Genomic DNA, 19,611 nt, shown 5'->3' with positions numbered 1-19,611 from the left:
GCAGTCTGTCTGCTGTCAGTTTGTGATGCATGAGTTGGATGTCTTTGCAGATAATGTGTTTGCATGTTGATGGATGTGTAGGGAGTAAAATCATTTCTGGTCAGTTGAGAATTGGGCAGCATTTCTGGCCCTAGGCCCTAAGTCCTACTAGTCCCGAACAGGCCCAAACAGGCAGCTACCCTTGTCCTCTCCGCCCTTGTCCTCTCCACCCAGGCTGAGACGCCCTGAGTTATAGGCTTAAATAGCCCTACTGGCCAAAAGAAACCTAGTCCTAACCCTAACCAATCAGATTTGTAACCCTGATTCTAACAACCAGTGGGAGACCCAGCCCTAATCACCATTCATACCCCTAATCCTGACAATCTCAACCCCAGCCCTAGAACCATCATCCAATCAGATTCTCAGCCCTATCCACCAATCACAACGCCAGCCCCAGAACCAGCAACCAATCAGATTCTCAGCCCTATCCACCAATCACAACCCCAGGACTGAATACCTCTCCAGATACTGGCATGCCTTTGCCCCTGCCGTGGCTATGGAGGAGGGAGCTTCTTATGCTATGGTGGCGAGGAGAGCAGCCGAGTTCCTAGACCTTCAACTGCCTTCGGTGTCCATCAAGACTAACCTCCTGACAGAGGTGCTGCAACAGGGAGCTTCCTCATCAGAACCTCTGCTCTGGTTCAATGATGCCATCACTGATATCCTACTGCAGTGGTGTCCAAGCTTTTGATTTCTGTGGACCCCCACTTTAATATTAATGGAACCCTGGACCCCCACTGAATCATCATTGGAATCCTGGGAACCCCGCCTAAGTCACTACTGGAAGCTTGGGACCTAATTTGTCAATATGTATTAATATTTTTTAATTTTCTAAGCTCTTGTGGACCCCCTGAGAAGGCTATGTGGACCCCCAGGGGTCCCCGGACCACAGGTTGGGAACCACTGTCCTACTGGGTACCTGGTCCAAAGCCAGCACAGGGGCTTCTGTGAACAGGACGATTGCCTGCCACCTTCGCCATGCAACTGGGGACCCAAGTTTCTTGGCGCAACACCCCACCCCTGAGAGCTTGGTAGGCTAGGCCTCTACCTCCTATGGCGCGTTCCCTTCCACTCCCAGATTAGGGAATCCCAAAGGTTGTACTCACTTGGGAAGAAGTTTTCTTTAGCCAATTTTGCATTGCAGACCGTGAACACCGTATGCCTTTTGGGCCTTTATTCCCACATGCTGTGGCATATGGTTGCGCAAGTGCTGCCACAGTTCCCGGACGAGGTTCAGGCTGTACTCTCTCTAGATGGTGCTGATAGGAGAGACCTGACAAAGTTCACAATTTGTTGCAGACTGGAGACTATTGACTAGCTGGGCAGAGCAGTTTCTTCGATCGTGGCCCTGAGGCACCTCGCCTAGCTGAGGAAATCAGGCTTTTCGGGGGCTGTCGAAGCTTCTTTGATGAACATTCTCTTTGATGGCACTCATGCACTTCAAGGATTCTTTGGCTATGGCCAGATCCTTGGGCCTCGCAGCGGTCCCTCATACGCCAAATCTGACTTTTGTGGCTACGTAAGGGGTCTCCAACAGCACCCATTTCCGTTCAGCCACTGAGCTGCGCACTCTGCCCCATCTCTGCATAGCCGAGGATGCATGACCCACCGATCTCGTGGGTCAGGAGACCAGCGGTCTGGTCAGTCCACAAGCCCCTCCTCTGCAGCAGCCTCCCTGTCAGACACTCCCAAACCATTAGCCAGTTGGTTGCCAGATTTACCTACACCTGCTGCACTGCTGCGCTGCCAATCCATTACGTCAGACAGGTGGGTTTTGCAGATAGTCCGAAGGGGCTACTTCCTCCCCTTCAAAACTACCTCTCCATCCACACCACCTTCCTCCGATCGGATGGCAAAGGATCATTTGTCCCTTCTCTGCGAGAAAGTTACAACTCTCCTGGCTGATCGAGCCATAGAGAGGGTTCCTGTGCCAGACACTGCTGTGGTTGCTATTGCTGACACTGGTTCCCAAAAAGGACAACGTTCTTTCCCCATCCTAGTCCTTCAGTCTCTCAAGAAGGAGAAGTTCAAGATGCTCTCAATGGCTCCTGCATTTGCTGGGGGTCACTATAAACATGCCAAAGTCACACCTGATTCCCTCTCTGACACTCCCTTTCTTTGCAGCTGTTCCGGACAGAGTGCAGCTCGGGCCTATCCTCCGGAGCGTCGAGTCCAGGAAATTCAGGCTATTATACTGATGAATACAGCTATCCTGGATTTCAGTGAGAATGACTCTGAGGCTGCTGTGCCTAATGTCCTCTTGCATGGTAGGGATCATTGCACTCCCTGGATGTCACAAGGTGTTTTAAGTTCTACTTACAGGCCAGAGAGACTTTTAGAAAAAACAGAACAGCTATTAGTAGGCTTTGGAACAATAAATAAAGGAGGTCCAGTTACAAAACAGACTTTTGCAAGATGGGCAGTTGCATGCATCATGGAATCCTCTGAGCTCATTATTAAGTCTCCGACAAGATCAGTTCTCATCAGAGCTCTTTTTGCAAGACTTTCTCTGAAGGACATTTGCACTGCTGTCATTGAGGACTAGACACATTTTCGCGAATCATTATAGCACAGATGTGGATTTTTATGAGGATAGTGCAGTTTGGAGGGCTGTGTTCCATAACCTTTTTAAATATGGTAAGCCACATGGCCATCGTCTGCTGTTTTTACCTTGTGTACTGCTATGATATTCTTAATTCACATAAGTGAATCTTTGAAAGATGCAATACTGAAGAAGGAAAACAGTTACTCGTGACTCCGGTTCTCCAGCATTGACACTTTTCATAGATTCACATATGACCCACCCTCTTCCCCTTGTCATGGGGCTTCAATCTAACCTTATCTTGTGTTCTTGCATGTTTTAGAAAAATTCAGCAGTTGGATGCTTCTGGCAGGGGAAACACCTGAGGGTGCTGATATTTGGCTGCTTGTCATACAACTGAAATTCTAACTGGTTCTAACTCAAGAAGTTTAATTTTTAAGAGCCATTCTTGACAACAAGTTCTGCATAGACCACAGATTAAATCAGTAGAAGACGTTAAATGGATGAACATGACCCGCTTCAAGTAACAACATAGACTGTCAGGTTGTTTTACTACATTTAAACTTGCACACTGGAAAAAAACAACCAGATCACCAGAATCACTTCACTGTTAGTTATGACATTTTGACCCTGTTACAGAAATGTTTTCAAGTACCATAAAGCAGGCATTGCTGTTTCAGAAAGGGTCGGCAGCATATCGGCAGGGGACTTATCACGCTAGCAGTGGGAAAGAAGGGAGGAGAGGATCTGGGCTGTAATTCATGCTTCCCTAGTTGAGTTTTCTTGGGGAAATAATTACATCGCCCCATACCTCATGGTCTACGAATATTATTGGTTCTGGAGTGAGGCCATTTTTTCTCACTGTTTCTAACATTCTCTCTGCTTTTTCTTGAAACTCCTTAATCACTGGCAGTCTAATTAGATTCAGAAGGAATGCACTCTGTACAGCGATGCAGTTATCCAGGTGTGCCCTGCTGGCCTCATAATTTTTGTTCATTTGAACCAAACTTGTTCTTTGAAGTCTCATTAGTACATTGTATCTCCTGTATGTTTGAACAAATTAGTGTTTTACTTGTACAGTACAAGGTGTATTAAATATTTGATACCCCAAATGTACCTAAATGGCAAAAAAAGGCTTTTAAAATCTGTTTAATGGTATCTCATATTCTTGAGTACTAGGAGTAGTTTGATGTACACTGTTCTTCACCTTTAATAGTACTCCTGAGCTTGCATTGATGCCCCAGAACCAGTTAGGATCTGAGGTTGTTCTGGCTTTTGAGAAATGCCGCTACATACTCAGACCTTCCGAACTACAGAAGTACATGCCAGTACCTGCACATTTAAACTGATGGGCCTACGCTTAGCAAATGAGGAGGGCCAGGCATCTGTCCCTTTTCTTTTCCAACTATCGCTAGTGTTCAACATTGTTGATCATATGGATCCCCCTAAAAATATTTAAATGATCAATGCTAACGCTCTGTTTTTTGGAGGCCTTCTTACATGTTTAAATCCATAATTTGTATTGGTCTCCCAGGAGATAGTGTATTTTTTTATTAATAGAATTTATATTTTTCATGGTGATTTTTAGATTTGCTTGCTTATTACTTTATTACCACTTCTGACCACCCGCTTTGCTGGCACTTGATTATTTAACTGCTTTTCCGAATGATTATAATTATTTGTCAATGCTTCATCAATATCAGTACACTGTGGCCCGTTATGTGGTTTTCAATTATAAAACATGACATAGCATTACTTCATTCTATGATGTCAGGTAATTTATCTGCATAGTATGACTGAAATATCCAGCCAGTACTGGATTATGATTCTTGGAAATTAGTGATCAAGGTTTCCCTTTCTCTATATGCAGTTTGTTGTAAGGCTGTGATGTTGGACATAAATCCACGAATCTTCACCATTTAAGGCACAATCTTTATTGAATACAGACCTCGCCACTGGCGCCCCACAGTAATTTCTTTAATATAAAGACACAACCAAAATATATACAGCAAGAAATTTGCAATAGGAGGATTTCCCGTAAGAAAAATCCTTGAGCATCCACATTCTATGATCAAATGGAAGCCCACATACTGTGTATATTTTTTTTATTAGACGTTAACTTTGTATAAAATGTTTCAAATAAGCAAGACTCTTGGTTTTCCTAAAACTTCTATTTCGAAAACCCTCCAGATTAAACCCATAACTTGGCCCAACTGCACTCAACAAAGGTCCAAGTGTGCTCCATCATTCCTCTGATGCACATATTGTTCCCGACGTGAATATCCTATTCAAATTCCAAATTCACTTATCATTTGTCTTGACAGAACTGGCTTTGGCTTAGAAAATCTAGATTGTGATGCATGGCCTACTAGTGTTTTAATCTTCACCCAATCTTCTAGCTGCAAACTTGGGATATCGGTGGCAACATCTTGATCATATCTTTCTTTAGTCTTATCTTGACGTGCCTTTTCCTTTTCCTTATAGAACCCATCATTTACATTATCCACATACCCTTTACATCACACCATCCACCAAGGTTAAAGACATTTGCTTGGTTTCCTTCCCCTAAATAGTTCAAAATGAGAGTTGCCCCGTTGACACGTGATACTCAGTCCTTTTTTTATCTCATCTTTTCAAGACATCTTATTCATCATGAAATCTGAATTCCTTACACTAAGTTCCTGTTAAATGGCTCAACAGCACCATTCAAATCTGGATGGTAAAGCACTAATTTCTGGTGCAAAACCCCATGTTTTTCCAATTATCCTTCAGTTTCTTTCTAACAGAATTGCACCTAATTGTCGGATATCAAAGATTTATAATACCCTTTTTTCATAAACAGTTCTCCTAGGAACCTTATTACACCCTTTGTAGAAATATCAATGACATATCTGATCTCAGGCCACTTTGAAAACAGATCTTTTAGCACGATCACATCAGTAGTATCATGGTCCCCTTGAATAGGGCCCATGATGTCTGTCACAACCTCCTCCCAAGGAGCATTTGACAAATGCCTATTTGGCCTCAGCTGTTTTTTTAACCCTAAGATATTATCACTACTACAACAATTAATGCAGTTTCACACCAAGCGCTCCACCAAGACATTGAGTCCAGGCCACCAATAATGCTGTCTGATCTATCTTTAGTTTTTATGAAACCTAAATGTCTGGTGTGGACTAGTTTCATAATCCTGTTCTTCGGGCTTTTAGAAGGAATTTGTGGTCAACCCCTGAACTACAACCCAATATTTTCACTTAATTCCTCTGAAACATTCCAAAACGCTTTGAAACTTTCCTTCCAAACTTTGTTCCAATCCTGTCTTAATTTATTCATAATATCACATTTTACAGACTTCTATTAATTTCCTCTTCCATTCACTCACCAAATTCACTCCTTCCAGTAGCAACATATACATTTAACTCCTCAAATCATTCTTCCTGACTACCATCTTCCTGCTCAGTTCCCACTAATCTTGACAGTCAGCCGCATAGTTGTGTACACCAAGACTATGTTGAAATTCAAGTGAAAACTCTTGTAGCTCAATGCCCCAACAGCGTATACTCACAGACACAGTATTAAGTCCTTTTTTCATGAAAATCTCTGTTAAAGGCTTGTGATCAGTCTTCACCACAAACAAATCAGGCCATAAACATGCCTTAAATTCTTTAAGGCCTAGTGCTCCGCAAGAGCTTCTCTCCTAATGACTGAAAAACATATTTCTGGTTCCTCTGAAAAAGTAGCTGTTACTCCTCACACTGTACCTTATGCACAGCTCAATTACCTTTCATGCTCACGTCTGTAACACCATAAGTGCCTCTCCCCGGAACAAAAACCTGCAAATTAGGGACCTCTTGCACATTTCTTAGCTTCAAAGTTCTGCCTCTCATTCATCCGTCCAGTCAAACAGAACTTCTTTTATTAAGCAATTTCCTCATACTTTGAGTCTTTTCAGATAACCCTGGAATTAACTGATTATAAAACTTTAGCATTCTAAAATAGGACAATAACTTTGTTCCCAGGTAAAGAAATCTTGATATTCATATCCATCATTTCCTTCTTAGACAAACCCCATCTACAGACATGTGACCCAGATAACAAATTTCACTTACCCCCGAACTTGCACTTCACAGCCCTCAGCGTTAAACCTTTTTCTTGGAAAAATGACAGCACTTGTCTTAACCTTTCATTATGTTCCTCCTGCGTATTACCACATACAAAAACATCATCTGGATAGCATGTTACTCCACCTATACCTTCCAGTAATCTTTCTATTTTCCTTTGAAAGACGGATGTGGCCGAAACCAATCCAAAAGGCATGCTTATAAATGAATACATACCAAATGGGGTAATCAACGCCGTAAGATCTTAAGAATCTTTATGCACTTGCACCTGATGATCAGCGAAGCCAAGTCCAAAGTTGAATAATGCTTGGCCCCATCTACCAAATTCAGTGGCTCAGACATGTTGATTATAGGATGACGATAAACAACCAAACGCTTATTCATTGCACTCAGGTCTACACAATAACTGGAACCAACCACTCACTAACCTCAGGCACAATCACACTTTACTCAACTAGATTATCCAAATCTATATTAACCTTATCATGCACACCAACTGGTAATGTTCTTACAACGGAAATAACTGGTTCAGCACCACACTTAAGTTTTATTTTATGCTCATAGGATCTTAAACAAGTAATATCACGAAAAAGTTCATGAAACCTACCTACAGTGTTTACACAACCATCTTCCACTACCAGTACTTGTGTGTGCCTATTGGGATCAAGATACACACCAAGGTCCTTTTGCACAGGTGAACCCAATATATCATCTACTCTTTCAGGCACATAAACCTTTCCTTTTTATGCCCTATCCTTAACCTCTAGAGTAGCACACAAATAACCACACATCAGGAATTCTTGACCACCATAGCCACCAGGTTTTACAGCCAAAGTTCTCAAATCCATATCAGTAGCATCAAAATGGCCGTAAGTTTATTTGGATATTATCGTCAATCTGGGTCACGAATCAAAAAACATTCTCACCCCCACTCAATGTAACTTTGCCACTTCACATGGATTTGCACATGCCTTACTAAACAACTGTTTATCAGTCTCATCCTAACTGTCATTTACCTCCACAGTTTTTCTGTTTTGCACAAATGACCTACAACAGTTAATGAAATGCCATTGTTTCCACATTTATTACATGTAGCCCTTTTAGCAGGACAGTAGCTGTTGTTGGCCATAAGGACCTTACTGACCACACTTAAAACACTTACCCTTGAACTTCCCATCTCTTCATTTTAACATCCCTTCATTGTTCCTACTCGTTTTTTTCTTTTGAATCACTCAACACTAACGAGTTCTTGGGTCTTCAAACTTGAATCTTTGAATATCTTGGACATGCCAACATATGCTGAGCACGTTTTGCAATTGTCAACACTTCAGACAGGGGTAAGTCATCTTTGAACCAAAGCTCCTCCCACAATAGATCATCTTTGTAATTCAAAAGGAATAGATATTAAATGCGCTCTCCACACAATGCACCACTTTGCGAACAACTGCCAGTTTTCCTAAACTTGCCACATTCTCTTCTACTCTTTCATCCTTATTCAGCTTATTCCAGAAAAGCAATGTATTAAACAAGTGACTATTTTGGACACACCCAAACATAGTTGTAAGTGTATTTATATAGTACTTACTACCCCTGATGAGGCGTCTAAGTGCTTTTCAGCAAGTAGCACACTATGGAACCCAAAAAGGATTAGGATAGGAAAATATGAATTAATTTGAGGGGTGGACATGTAAGTCTGTTAGTTGGATTGAATTGGATAATGTGGTGATAGAAGAGGTAAGAAAGTGTTATTTGGGAGATCATAGTAGTAAGATGAGGTTTGGGATGAGTAAAATGAGCAATGAAGGAGGGAAGAGTCTATAGCAAGGGATTAGGGAGATCCTAGTAGTAAAATGAGGGTTAGGATGAGTCAAAGGAGGGATTCATGAGGGAAGAATTTAGAAAGCTTTGTTTGGGAGATGATAGTAGTAAAATGAGGTTTGGAGTGATCCAAGAAAGGATAGAGTAGAGAACAGTCTAGAAAGTTATTTTGGCAATCCTAATAACAGAATGAGGTTTGGGCTGAGTTAAAGAGTGGAGGTAGAAGTTATAGTGTAAGAGGTATACAGTGAGACATAGCGTAGTGCATTGGAGAGAGTCAGGTTTTTTATTTCTTCTACAGTAGGAGTAAATTAATAAATACACAAAGAGTGGTATACATATCTAAGGAAGATAATATATATATATTTAAAGTTGTAATTTATAAACTGACTTTCAAGTGTGCTGTACTTTACGCTAATTTACTTGAGTATTTTTATAACTTATTTTTTCATTTTAGATTTTCCTTAATAGCTTAGTAGTGAAGCACTTGTAGATAAGAGTTATGATAATTTTGACATATTGTGATAGATAAAACAGAGACCCATAAGCATCTAATCAAATAACGTGTATGAAAACTATGCAGTGACTTATATACATGTTCTACATAGAATAATAGGTAGGTATATAACCATAAGCAAAATATGTTTTGGTTAAGCAAACCTAAAGAATGTCTACACTTTTCAAAAATCATAATCACTTATCTAGATACATGCGGTCAGCTTCTAAACGTTTATTTACACAGTGATATGCTGTACACTAGTGTTTGAGTATGGTGGTTTTGTAGGAAAGAGGCAGCTCTTGTAGTCTTCTGAAGATAAGGTAGTTATCTGAGAATCTTATGTTTTGGGGTAATTGTTTTTATAGTTTAGCTGCTTGACCAGAGAAAGATGTACCACATGTTTTTTATTTTTTTTTATTTTTTATTTTATTGGGGGATTTTGAGGTGAGGGGCAAATCTTGAGCGGAGGTTCCTTAGTTGAATGTACTTGGAGATTTTATTCCTGATGGAAAAGTGGTCCTGTTCCACGTATTGCTTTGTAGGTGATACAAAGAAGTTTGAAGGTGGATCTTCTGGCAACCCGTAACCAATATAGGGCACTCAAGACATGGAAGATATGGGCTTGTGGCTTTACATGTAGAATTAGTTTGGCAGCAGAGTTCTGAATCTAATGTCGTCTTTTCATAGTTGATAAAGATGTTCCATGGCAGTGGCCACTGGCGTAACCAAGTTTAGACAGTATAAGAGAGATAGTAGCCTGGACCTTGTGTGGAAATCCCAGGAGGGAGAAGATGCGTTGAGGAGTTTTCATAGCAACAAAGCTTGATCTTGTTAATTTGCCACTTTGGCATTCTTTGACAATCTTGAGTCCATGGTAATTCCAAGATTTCTTACTTTAGATACTTTAGGAGGTGGTCCCAGGTCGTCAGGACAGGCACAGAGTGGATCATAATTTTTCCAATCGCCACATGTGAGTATTTCAGTTTTGGAAGCATTAAATTTGAGCTGGCTCCATGTCATCTACCTGCCAACTCTGAGTGAGTCAACTGAAGATTTTAGAGTTTCTAGTGTCTTTGGGGCATTCCAGTTGAACTCCTTAGCTGCTGGACCCTTTTATGGCTATTTGGGGTAGTTCGCACTTTGGCCCCCATAACTTTGTGTCCACATAAGCTATCCGCGCCAAATTTGCACGCTTTTTTTTCCAACATCCAGGGAATTCTAAAGGTACCCAGAGTTTGTGGGTTCCCCTGAAGGAGAGAGAGAAATTAGCCAAAATACATCTAAAAAAAAGAATTTGGGGTGGGGGAATGGGAAAAATGTATTGCTGAAGAAAGCATCTGTTTTTTTCTCTGCAGATGGGACCAATGAAGTGTTTGAGCCAATAAATGAGCTGCACCTTGCAATGAGTTTTCATTGTATACCGGCATACAGCAATTCATTTGGTAAAATACAAAGTGAAAAATAGGTATCAATGAAAACTATGTATTTCCGAAAAGGGCATAAGTTATGGATTTTAGAAGTAGTGGTTATTTGCACATCTCTGAATTTGGCGGTACACCCATACTAGCTCGTGAATTACAGGGCATTTCTCAAAATTACTTCTTTCTAACACACTGGCTTACATTTGTAAGGCACAAATGTAGAGAAAGACTAATGGCAATAACACTTTTTCTTCTATTCTGTGTTCCTCCAAGTCTCCCAATTAAAGTGGTACCTCACCTGCGTGGGTAGGCCTAGTGCATGCAACAGGAAACACCCCAAAGCACAACGTGGACACATCGCATTTTTCCAATGAAAACGGATGCATTTTTTGCACAGGGCCTAGCTGTGTTTTTTGGCCTCTACCTCAGCCAGCACCGAGGGAAACCTAGCAAACCTAAACATTTTTATAAAAAGAAGCACCAAGGGGAATCCAGAATGGGGTGACTTGTGGGGCTCTCACCAGGTACTGTCACTTAGAAACCTTGGCAAACCTCAAAATGTGTCTTAAGAACACATTTTCTTCACATTTCAGCCATGTACCGTTCTAGAATCCGAGAGGAGCCACAAACTTTATTCCACCCAGCATTCCCCCAAGTTTCCCGATAAAAAATTGTACCTCAGTTGTGTGGGTATGCCAAGTGCCTGCAACAGAGAAGGGTCTAAAATGTACTGTGGGTATAATGATAACTGAGGTGAGTGTACTAATTAGTCCTGGGATCTGAAACCATTTAGGAAAACCAACAAAACGTAGACCTTTCTTAAAAAGAATATTGACACCCAAGGGAAACCATGGAGGTTTGGCTTGTCTTGTGTGGATTCTCCAAAGTCTTTTTACCTAGAATACCCTGCAACGGTGAAATGTTGAATAAAACACAATTTTCCTTGTATTTCTGTGAAGTAACTTACTGGGATATGCAGGGATTCACAAACGTTTTACCACCTAATGTTCCCCAACTTGTCCAGATAAAAACGCTACCCAACTGGTGTGTCTGGGCCTAGTGCCCGTGACAGAAATGGATCACACAAAGGTCAATGGTTGACCTTGCATGAGGCTACTGTTGACCCTTGAGTGATCTATTCCTGATGTGGGCTCTAGGCACAGGCATACAAGTAGGGTTGTGTTTTTTTATCAGGACAAGTGGGGAAACACTAGGTGGTAGTAATGTTGTGGAACCGTTCACAATCCTGTTGTGCGATCCACGCCCAGGAAACAATGCCAGGAAGACCCCCTTCCTTTGATGCCTCCCTGGCTTCTGGGGAGGCCATTTTGGGCTTTTTTTCCACACCAGAGTGGGGAGAGGACGCTCACCTGCTCCTTGATCCTCTGGTAGGGAAAAACTGTCACATCAGCACGCCTCGCGGCACAGACGTCACTGATGGTCGTGAGGGATAGGGGGAGACATGGAAGCTATTTTGCGTCTCCCCAGGGTATTTAAAAAGAAAAAAAATCCTCTGGTGCAAATTTTTTAACGCCCTCCCTGGTGCCGGCTAATGCTCTATGGTGGCCCACACCAGGGTGGGTATGCTTGTGTTGGCCGACAAACACACCTAAAGGTTTAAGAAGTATTTCTGTGTCACCTGCATAGTTATAACACGTGAGACAAAATGAATTGATTATTGTCATTAATTACTTAATGTAGATGTTGAAAAGCATGGGTGAGATGATAGACCCTTGAGGGACCCCTCCTTTTATGAAGTACAGTTTGGATGGCGGGGTGGGGCAATGGGGGAGTACAGATGACATTTATTCTGTTTTGAAGGTGGGATGTGATCTATTTGAGAGCAGTAGTCCTCCATGGCGGCTTTGTAGAATCTTTGTACGAGTGTGTCACAGTCAACTGTGTTGAAGGCAAGTGAGAGGTCACAGAGAAGTAGGGCAGCGACCCAGTTGTAGTCTGATGTGTTTTTAAGGTCATCCCAAATGGCGTTAAGGACAGATTCTGTGCCTCTTCCTGGGAAAAATCATGTTTAGTAGTCTTAAAGTATGGAGTTATCTCCAATGAATTGTGACATCTGGGTGAATGCTGCTCCTATCACTTTGCCCAGAAAAGGCCTATTTATAATAAACGTTTTTAATACAAAATTACTTGCTCTACTGTTATTTGGACCAATGACTTTCTGTTGAAATGATGAATGAACAAGATCACTATATTGCCTTGAAAAAGCACCAGGTGAAATTACCATAGGGGGCGAAACACGTGTCGGTTGTTGGAATCTACCGAATGTTCTTTTGATTGATTAGATTTGTCTTATCACATTCTTCGCCATTCAACGCACTTTGTTATTTGCTTTCAACTGGATTTATGAAGCTCAAATTAAAGACGGCTTTGACACATTTGATGAATGTGGGTTCTCATCTTTATACCTGTGTTGAATATTTTACGAAAGGGGTTATGGTCCATACCCCTTTATTTTTGAGTACCCACCTAATTATCTTTTCTAAATTGGGCATTCAACAGGAAGGGAACAGTTTGGACCTATTGACATAACAAAAGGATATGTCTAGAAATGTGTCTGGAAATGTTGCATTGCTAGGTGGTGGTCTGTAAAGGAGAAGGAAGTTACAGGAGGAAAGTGTAGAGTTGTATCTGGTGATGAAATCCTCACAACCTTGTATGGAAATGTTGTCATCTTTGTTTGTTTTCTTTGTTCTAGGAGAGAGGTCCCAAATAGTAGCAGTCTACGCTCATTGATCCAGGAAGGGAAGGCTTGTTGGCAGAGAGTATCCCCAGAGTACTCAGTTATTTTAAATATTCTTCTGAAAGAATGTTAAGTGCAGAGTCTTTCCTATGTGCATCAACAATTGGGTGTCATTTGATGCGTATGTGCATGTATATCTTACGGTTTTATGGTGCTAACACCTCGCTAAAGAAGTGTGTGTTTGTAGTATGTGTGTTTGTAGGTACAAGTACTTTGCATACTTCTGCTGCCTAGTGTTTGACTGGACGTTTTGTACTTATTTTTCTTTGGAAAAGTCTGAGTCACAAGACGTGTGACTCCACCCCTGGTCCACAATACACCCATTCTAGGCTCCACCTGAGATTGTTTTCTTCTGCCATTTGGCTTAGACATTCGGGAATGCTTCTCTGAAGTCGACTTGTTATGTTAGTATTTCTTCTCGGTTCCTCCTCTGGTTCAGCAGCATCCCCCCATCCTATGAAAATCACACATTGCACAAACAATAGCTTCTGCTTGCTCTGCCAGGACTCTGATCTGACAGTCAGTGGTTGTGGCACTTTGCTCCTTCAAGAATGCACCTAGAGCAGTGACATGGAGTGGAAATCTGTCTACCTTTCTCCTAGCTGTAACCCAAAATTTCCATGGACCATTCATCACAAGGTTGTAAACTTTGCTTTCCTCTCAGAGCACCCTGAGAACAGGTGTGAAGTCTTCCTCTCCTTCCTCTGCCGGAAATCACTTGGGTACCAGAGAGAAAGAAGATGAACCTATTACAAGACGCTAAAGCAAACATTGTTGGGGAGACCCAACTTCATCAGAGCTGTAAATTTGAAGTCATCGAAGGAAGAGAAGCTGTGCCCTCTGCCATTCCTGCAGTTGAAGGAAAAGAAAGTTTGGAGGCCGTCTGACATTCCCTTTGATGAAAGCCGAGCATCACTCCTGCCGAGAATGACGTTTAGTTCGGAGCAAAGCTGAAAATGACACAAATGTTTGACACTTGAAGGCGGGAAGTACCAGACTCATGAGTCTGGGTCGATTCACAAAAATGCCCACTAACCAAGGTGAGCCCTGAGGCTCCAACAAACCACACTCTGAGCCAACTACCACACTGCCTCAACCCCAAAACTCCACAAAGCCGCACTTGGATCCAAAGTCAGCGACAAAACTGCAGCTGCAACCTGCCTAGACTGGTGCTAATGCTCCCCCCACCCTCTTGGTCATATAAAACAGTGGGTTGTCTGAGGCTGTCAGTGAAATGCAGAGAAAGCTCATCAACTATTGGGACATGGGCAACATTTTGGTAAAACTCCAGACTCCAGGTCTTAGCCTCTTACCAAAAGAAGCATCGGTATGCCCTGGAAGAGTAACCACCTGGCTAGCCTACTAAGCCCCAGAAATTCAGCTACAGTTCTTTCATTTTCACACCATTGCCATCCACATCTTCTCTGATACCACTGCCACCATATTCTCCTCCACCTGAAACACATGACACTGACTCAGAACCGGAAGTCCATACTACCCCGCAGGACTCCTTTCATGAGCCCTTTGGGTCCCAAAGGGGATGATCCTTGGAAGGACTAAGTGGTGTACCCCTCAGATGAGACTGATCTAGAGCTATACCCTGCTAATCCATCTCCACCCAGTGATACCACTGCATACCCTGCAGTGAGGCAAAGGGCTGCACACCACCGAGTAAAACTCCATGCAGTGGAAGATAATGACGACTTCCTGGTTGAAACTCTATCTAAAACAGACTGTACAGTTCACTACAACACAATGTGGAAGAGCATACTTAAATTGGCTTCTGTTATTTTTAAGGAGCTGGTGAAATCCACGGCAATTACTCCCTGACTGACAAAGAAATATAAGCCTGCCCCAAATGACCCAAGTTATAAATGTGGACTGATTTGTTAGTGGTGCACACTACTTGTAAAAGTACTTCGACATAAGCAGTGCCCTCCACCTAACAAAGTGTGTAACCAGACCAGTGCTGCAGGGAACCAGGTAACACTTGGTGCAGTCAGGCACTGGGGCATTGCCAACTCTTTGGGTCTCCTCTCCAGGTATGACTGGTACCACTGGGAGGAAATGGAGGAGTTAGTAAAACAACTAGCAGAGGCCCATTGTGAAAGAGGGCAGAATTTGGTTGCTGATGGAAAAAGTATCACAGTTCCAACATTAGATGTGCCCATGTGCAGCAGATACGGTCAAAGTGTGTTAACACCCGCATCCTCCTTCCCAAGCATGCTTGACTTAGGGTATCAGGATTTAGGTCAGAGGTGCAATAGTACCTCCTAAACGTCTCTTTTGTTGGCAAACCTCTGTTCGGCCCCAGTTGAATCAGATGCTCAAAAAATAAATAAGGACACCAAAATCACCAAATCCATGCTCGCCGTACACTCCCCTTTCCCAAGTCTGCTTTTTGTAAGGAGTAGGCCAGAGAAGGAGCCAAGCAAGGGATTTCAGGTCAGATACCTCCTGCTCAGTAGCAACAGCTGTCCTTTCAGGATTTCCAGCTGATCAAAACTATTCAGGTAGAGGTGGGTGCAACTACCATGGAAATTGATGTGACAAGGCCAGAGGTGGCTATGCAAGGAGCTCCACTCTCATTCACCAAAACCTCATTACATCTGCTAGTGGACGATTGTAGCAGCTCCTCACATCACATCAAACCAATGGGTTTTCTCCATTATGCAAGAAACGTACTGCCTTGAATTCCACTCAACCTAGCATCCCACCCCTCTGTCACATACCAAGTTTTGGTGAACTTCTGGCCATAGAAGTACAACCGCCCCTTTCAAAGGGCACCATTGAACTATTACCCATTGTGGGGCAGAGACATACTCCCTGTTGTTTTTTATTTAAAAAAATATATATATATATTCCTGAAGGTGATTGTCGACCTCTAGCTGATTCTCGACCTCTAGCTGATTCTCGACCTCTGACCCATGGACTGAGTCATCCTCTCCGAACACTTTACTGGGCACCTTGCAGGACGTTACCCACTGCTACTCCAAGACAACTTCATGTCAGCACTTTCATACCCTGATCTACCCAGCACTTCACCAGTACCTTCTGTTTGTAGTAGGTGGATGACACTATCTTTTCAAGGTCCTGCCCTCTGGATTCATTAGAGCTCAAAGTGTCTTTACAAAGTGCCTAGCAGTAGAGGCAGCGCACCTGCACAGAAACAACATGCATGTGTTTTCTTTCTTAGATGATAGGCTTAGCAAGAGGGCAACAAACACATTTTTCAGAACCTCTTTCAGAGGACAACGGGCACCCAGGTGCTACTGAGCCCACCATGGGGATTGAGGCCTTTTTAATCTTGATCTGTCGGTGCTATACCTGCTATGACTTCCGAGTAACTGGGCCAAGTATTCCTTCTGCTCTTGACTCTCAGTATAGCAGAGTCCGAATAGTCCAAGGCTCCCTTGGGAAGGTGGTGGGCAGGTAAGGGTAGGAGGTGTGACTATAGATTAGTGGGCACAGGTTCACAACTCTAAATGCGTGCAGCAGCAATAAATTGTCCAGCCAAATACTCACTTTTATGAAAAAAGATAAGTGTTTTATGTCTTCTGCTACCCACACAAAGGAAGAATGACATTCACAGACAACTGCACAATACCCTTTGAAGTCGGGGCTTCTGTGGTGATTACCTGTCCCACTTCCTCCTTGCGATTCTCCTTTGGGACCCTTGCCTGGGTGATGGGGCAGTAGGACTCCCATGGTGTACTCACTTCTCCAGTGCGGTAGAACAAGTCATAGTTATTGATGCTCCCGGTGACTCCCTTCGGAATACGAGTCACCTAAACTCACAGTCCACAGGCTATGGCCCGGTCAACTCTATATGGTGGTGCCTTCTGGCATACGGGGATGCCTCTCCGCTACCACACAGGGCTGCATACATTTTCCACACAGCAGTCTTTCTGCAGCAGCCCCTCCTAGTATACAGGGTCGCTGTCTTGCTACCGCGCCCCGGCTCCAGCCAGATAGGCGCAGCACGACATACTGTCAAATTCACTAAGGCCCTCTTCTGGCATATGGGGGTCATGACTTTGTTCTGCATTTTGTTTCATTACATCTTTCACAGGATGTCCAATCAACAGGGCTCCCTCCCTCCAACTCTTTCCTCTTTCTCACAGGCACATTCCTGTTTGCAAAGAGGGAGATGCAAGTGCTCGAGGCTCCAGGACAGGTAGTTTTGGTTTCCCGGGGTTGTTCCCTCGCCCATCATGGAGACTTGCAAGTCTTGGCCCCCCAGCCCTGGTCACAGGCAGAAGTATTGCAGAGCTTCCCCTCCTCACACAGCCCATCTTGCTGCTTGGCAGATTATAATTTTTTGGAGTCTGAACCTCCCCTTCTTATAGTACTTTCCCAGACACCAAATGTGATTTAGGGTCTGACTCTTTAAAGTTTCATGTTGGGGTTCTGCTTCTCTTTTGCTCCCTCTTCCTCTTGAAAAGTAGTCTGTCACAGCAGAAGTGTCTCCAAAACTGCCATGGGAGTGACTAGTGTTTAAACCCACATGTCAGCCACAGTGGTATGTGCATCAAAAAGCTAGCCTCTAGCTCTACTCTTTGTGATTCTCTTATCTGCCACATCTCTTTTGAGATGTGCGCAGACCCCTTCCTTGTGACCTCTCACTGAATCAAAGAGCACTCTTTGAAGTATACAGGGGAGGTCTGGTCCTCACCTCCCCAGTGTGTGTCCCACCCAGCTTACAGGAATGCAGCAAACCTGTTCTGGGGCTCTCTCTACCTCTTCTTGATGTTTCACCATACAGGCCTGGGTCTCCCATAAAAGGAACCCAGGGCCCTGCCCTTCATCTGTTGTACCATACACAGGCAGGCATGCATCCAGTGCACGTATACAATGTACATGTGCTGCTCAGTACTGTATCCACCATGTACTGTATACCTCACAGGCAATCAGAGATCTATTTAACATGGTGTACTGTGCAGCACTGAGGCACACATACATCCAGCATAAGCATTTAACATGCACTGTATCCTTCATGTATTGTACCACTCACCGGTACACATACACCCAGTACATGCATTTTTCCTATACACATGGCACAGCACTACGTCCTTCAAATACTGTACCACTTAGAGGCACATGCTCCTCCAGTGCATGCACACCATGCCCACAGTGCTCACTCCTGCACTATCCTTGTATTACGACCTTCCCAGGCACACCTGCACCCAATGCATATACATATACTTTGGCTCTATGCAGCACTTCACACCAGACCCAGGGACGAGTTAAGCACACAACACAAACTTTAAACGTGAGTGAGCCTGTAGGCTTCACTCCAGTGGCACAGGTTAAAAAGGACCTGTTTAGTCCTGCACATAGTATGCTGCCACCACAGAGCTTGTCCTGCTTAACTCCAGTTGAAAGCAGTAGCCTTCCACCACTATGAGGTAATGCTTTGTGGGGCCCTCCAGGTCAAACAAGACCACACTGTGAGGCAGCCCTATTTCATGGTGTACACTTGTGATAGGTGTTTACCTATGACAACAAACATCAGCTTTATGGATCCAGACATCATTACAGTTGGGAACTCAAGGCAGGAGTGCACGTCTATTACCATGTAGAGGACCTTTATATCCCAAGAACACACAAACAGCAGTGTCTCTACTTCATACCCTAGGCTTCGCCATCAGTGCCAAAAAAATCACATCTTCAAACCTGTCAGGCTCAGTCCTTTCTTAGCTCCATAATAACTGGGGTAACAGGCAACACAGGCCCCCTACAGAAGCTGGTGGTATTCCAACAGCAGCTACCTATTATTTAGACACATCATTGTTTGAAACATAATTGTAGGAATCGTGCTCTTAATATGGTATATCAAAATTAGATATACCATGCAGAGTCCAGGCGTTCCCTTACTAGTAGACAGGGCTTTCTCTAGCAACCTCATGGTGCCCTTTTAGCGGATAGTGTGGTCGTGCAGCCTTAGACTTATCAGAGAGGAGTACGAGACATCTGCAAATACACAGTCAATAAATGAAACACAACTCAAAGCGGGGATCCACACCAATTTGTAAAATAATAAGCATCTTTATATAGGTTTTGGCACCAGAGTCAATACGATCAGGTAAGTACGTTTTGCAAGAGAAATCTTTACAGTTCAGAAAAGTCGACAGTGCAATTCTTGAAAGCTGCAGTGTTGTCCTTTAGAGGAACCACAAACTCGGTGAACAGGTAGAGTACAGCGACTTATGGGACCAATCTCCTGGACTTTAGATGAGTATTGGGCAAGGGTCAGGACCACTCCAGCAGGTTACACTGGGTGGCACTGGGGTGGCCGGGTGCAGAGGTGTGGTGCTTTGTTGGATGTTCATTGTTAGTCAAAGGGATCGGTCCAGTTGGAAAGAGGCTGCAGGTTAGGTCTAGGTTTCCAGTTTGGGTGAACTGCCAAA

At 43.3% G+C, this 19,611-nt stretch overlaps 1 protein-coding gene across 6 annotated transcripts in view; it reads left to right on the top strand.

The window, feature by feature from the left end:
* The window catches only part of MGRN1 (mahogunin ring finger 1), a 321,313-nt gene that overhangs the window by 258,491 nt on the left and 43,211 nt on the right, over window positions 1-19,611 (top strand). For 2 of the 6 annotated variants that reach the window (XR_011199103.1, XM_069210482.1), the window contains exon 17: window positions 9,919-9,989. The exons of the other annotated variants lie outside the window; for them this stretch is intronic. Coding sequence is in view for 1 of the 2 variants with exons in the window: in XM_069210482.1 (XP_069066583.1) it covers window positions 9,919-9,971 (53 nt within the window). In the remaining variant the exon portion in view is untranslated. The remainder of the gene's footprint in view (window positions 1-9,918; window positions 9,990-19,611) is intronic. 6 annotated transcript variants of the gene reach the window in all.

Source organism: Pleurodeles waltl, chromosome 10 (assembly GCF_031143425.1).
Source record: "Pleurodeles waltl isolate 20211129_DDA chromosome 10, aPleWal1.hap1.20221129, whole genome shotgun sequence".
Taxonomy (NCBI): Eukaryota; Metazoa; Chordata; class Amphibia; order Caudata; family Salamandridae; genus Pleurodeles; species Pleurodeles waltl.
This window is presented reverse-complemented; position numbering and strand designations above follow the sequence as displayed.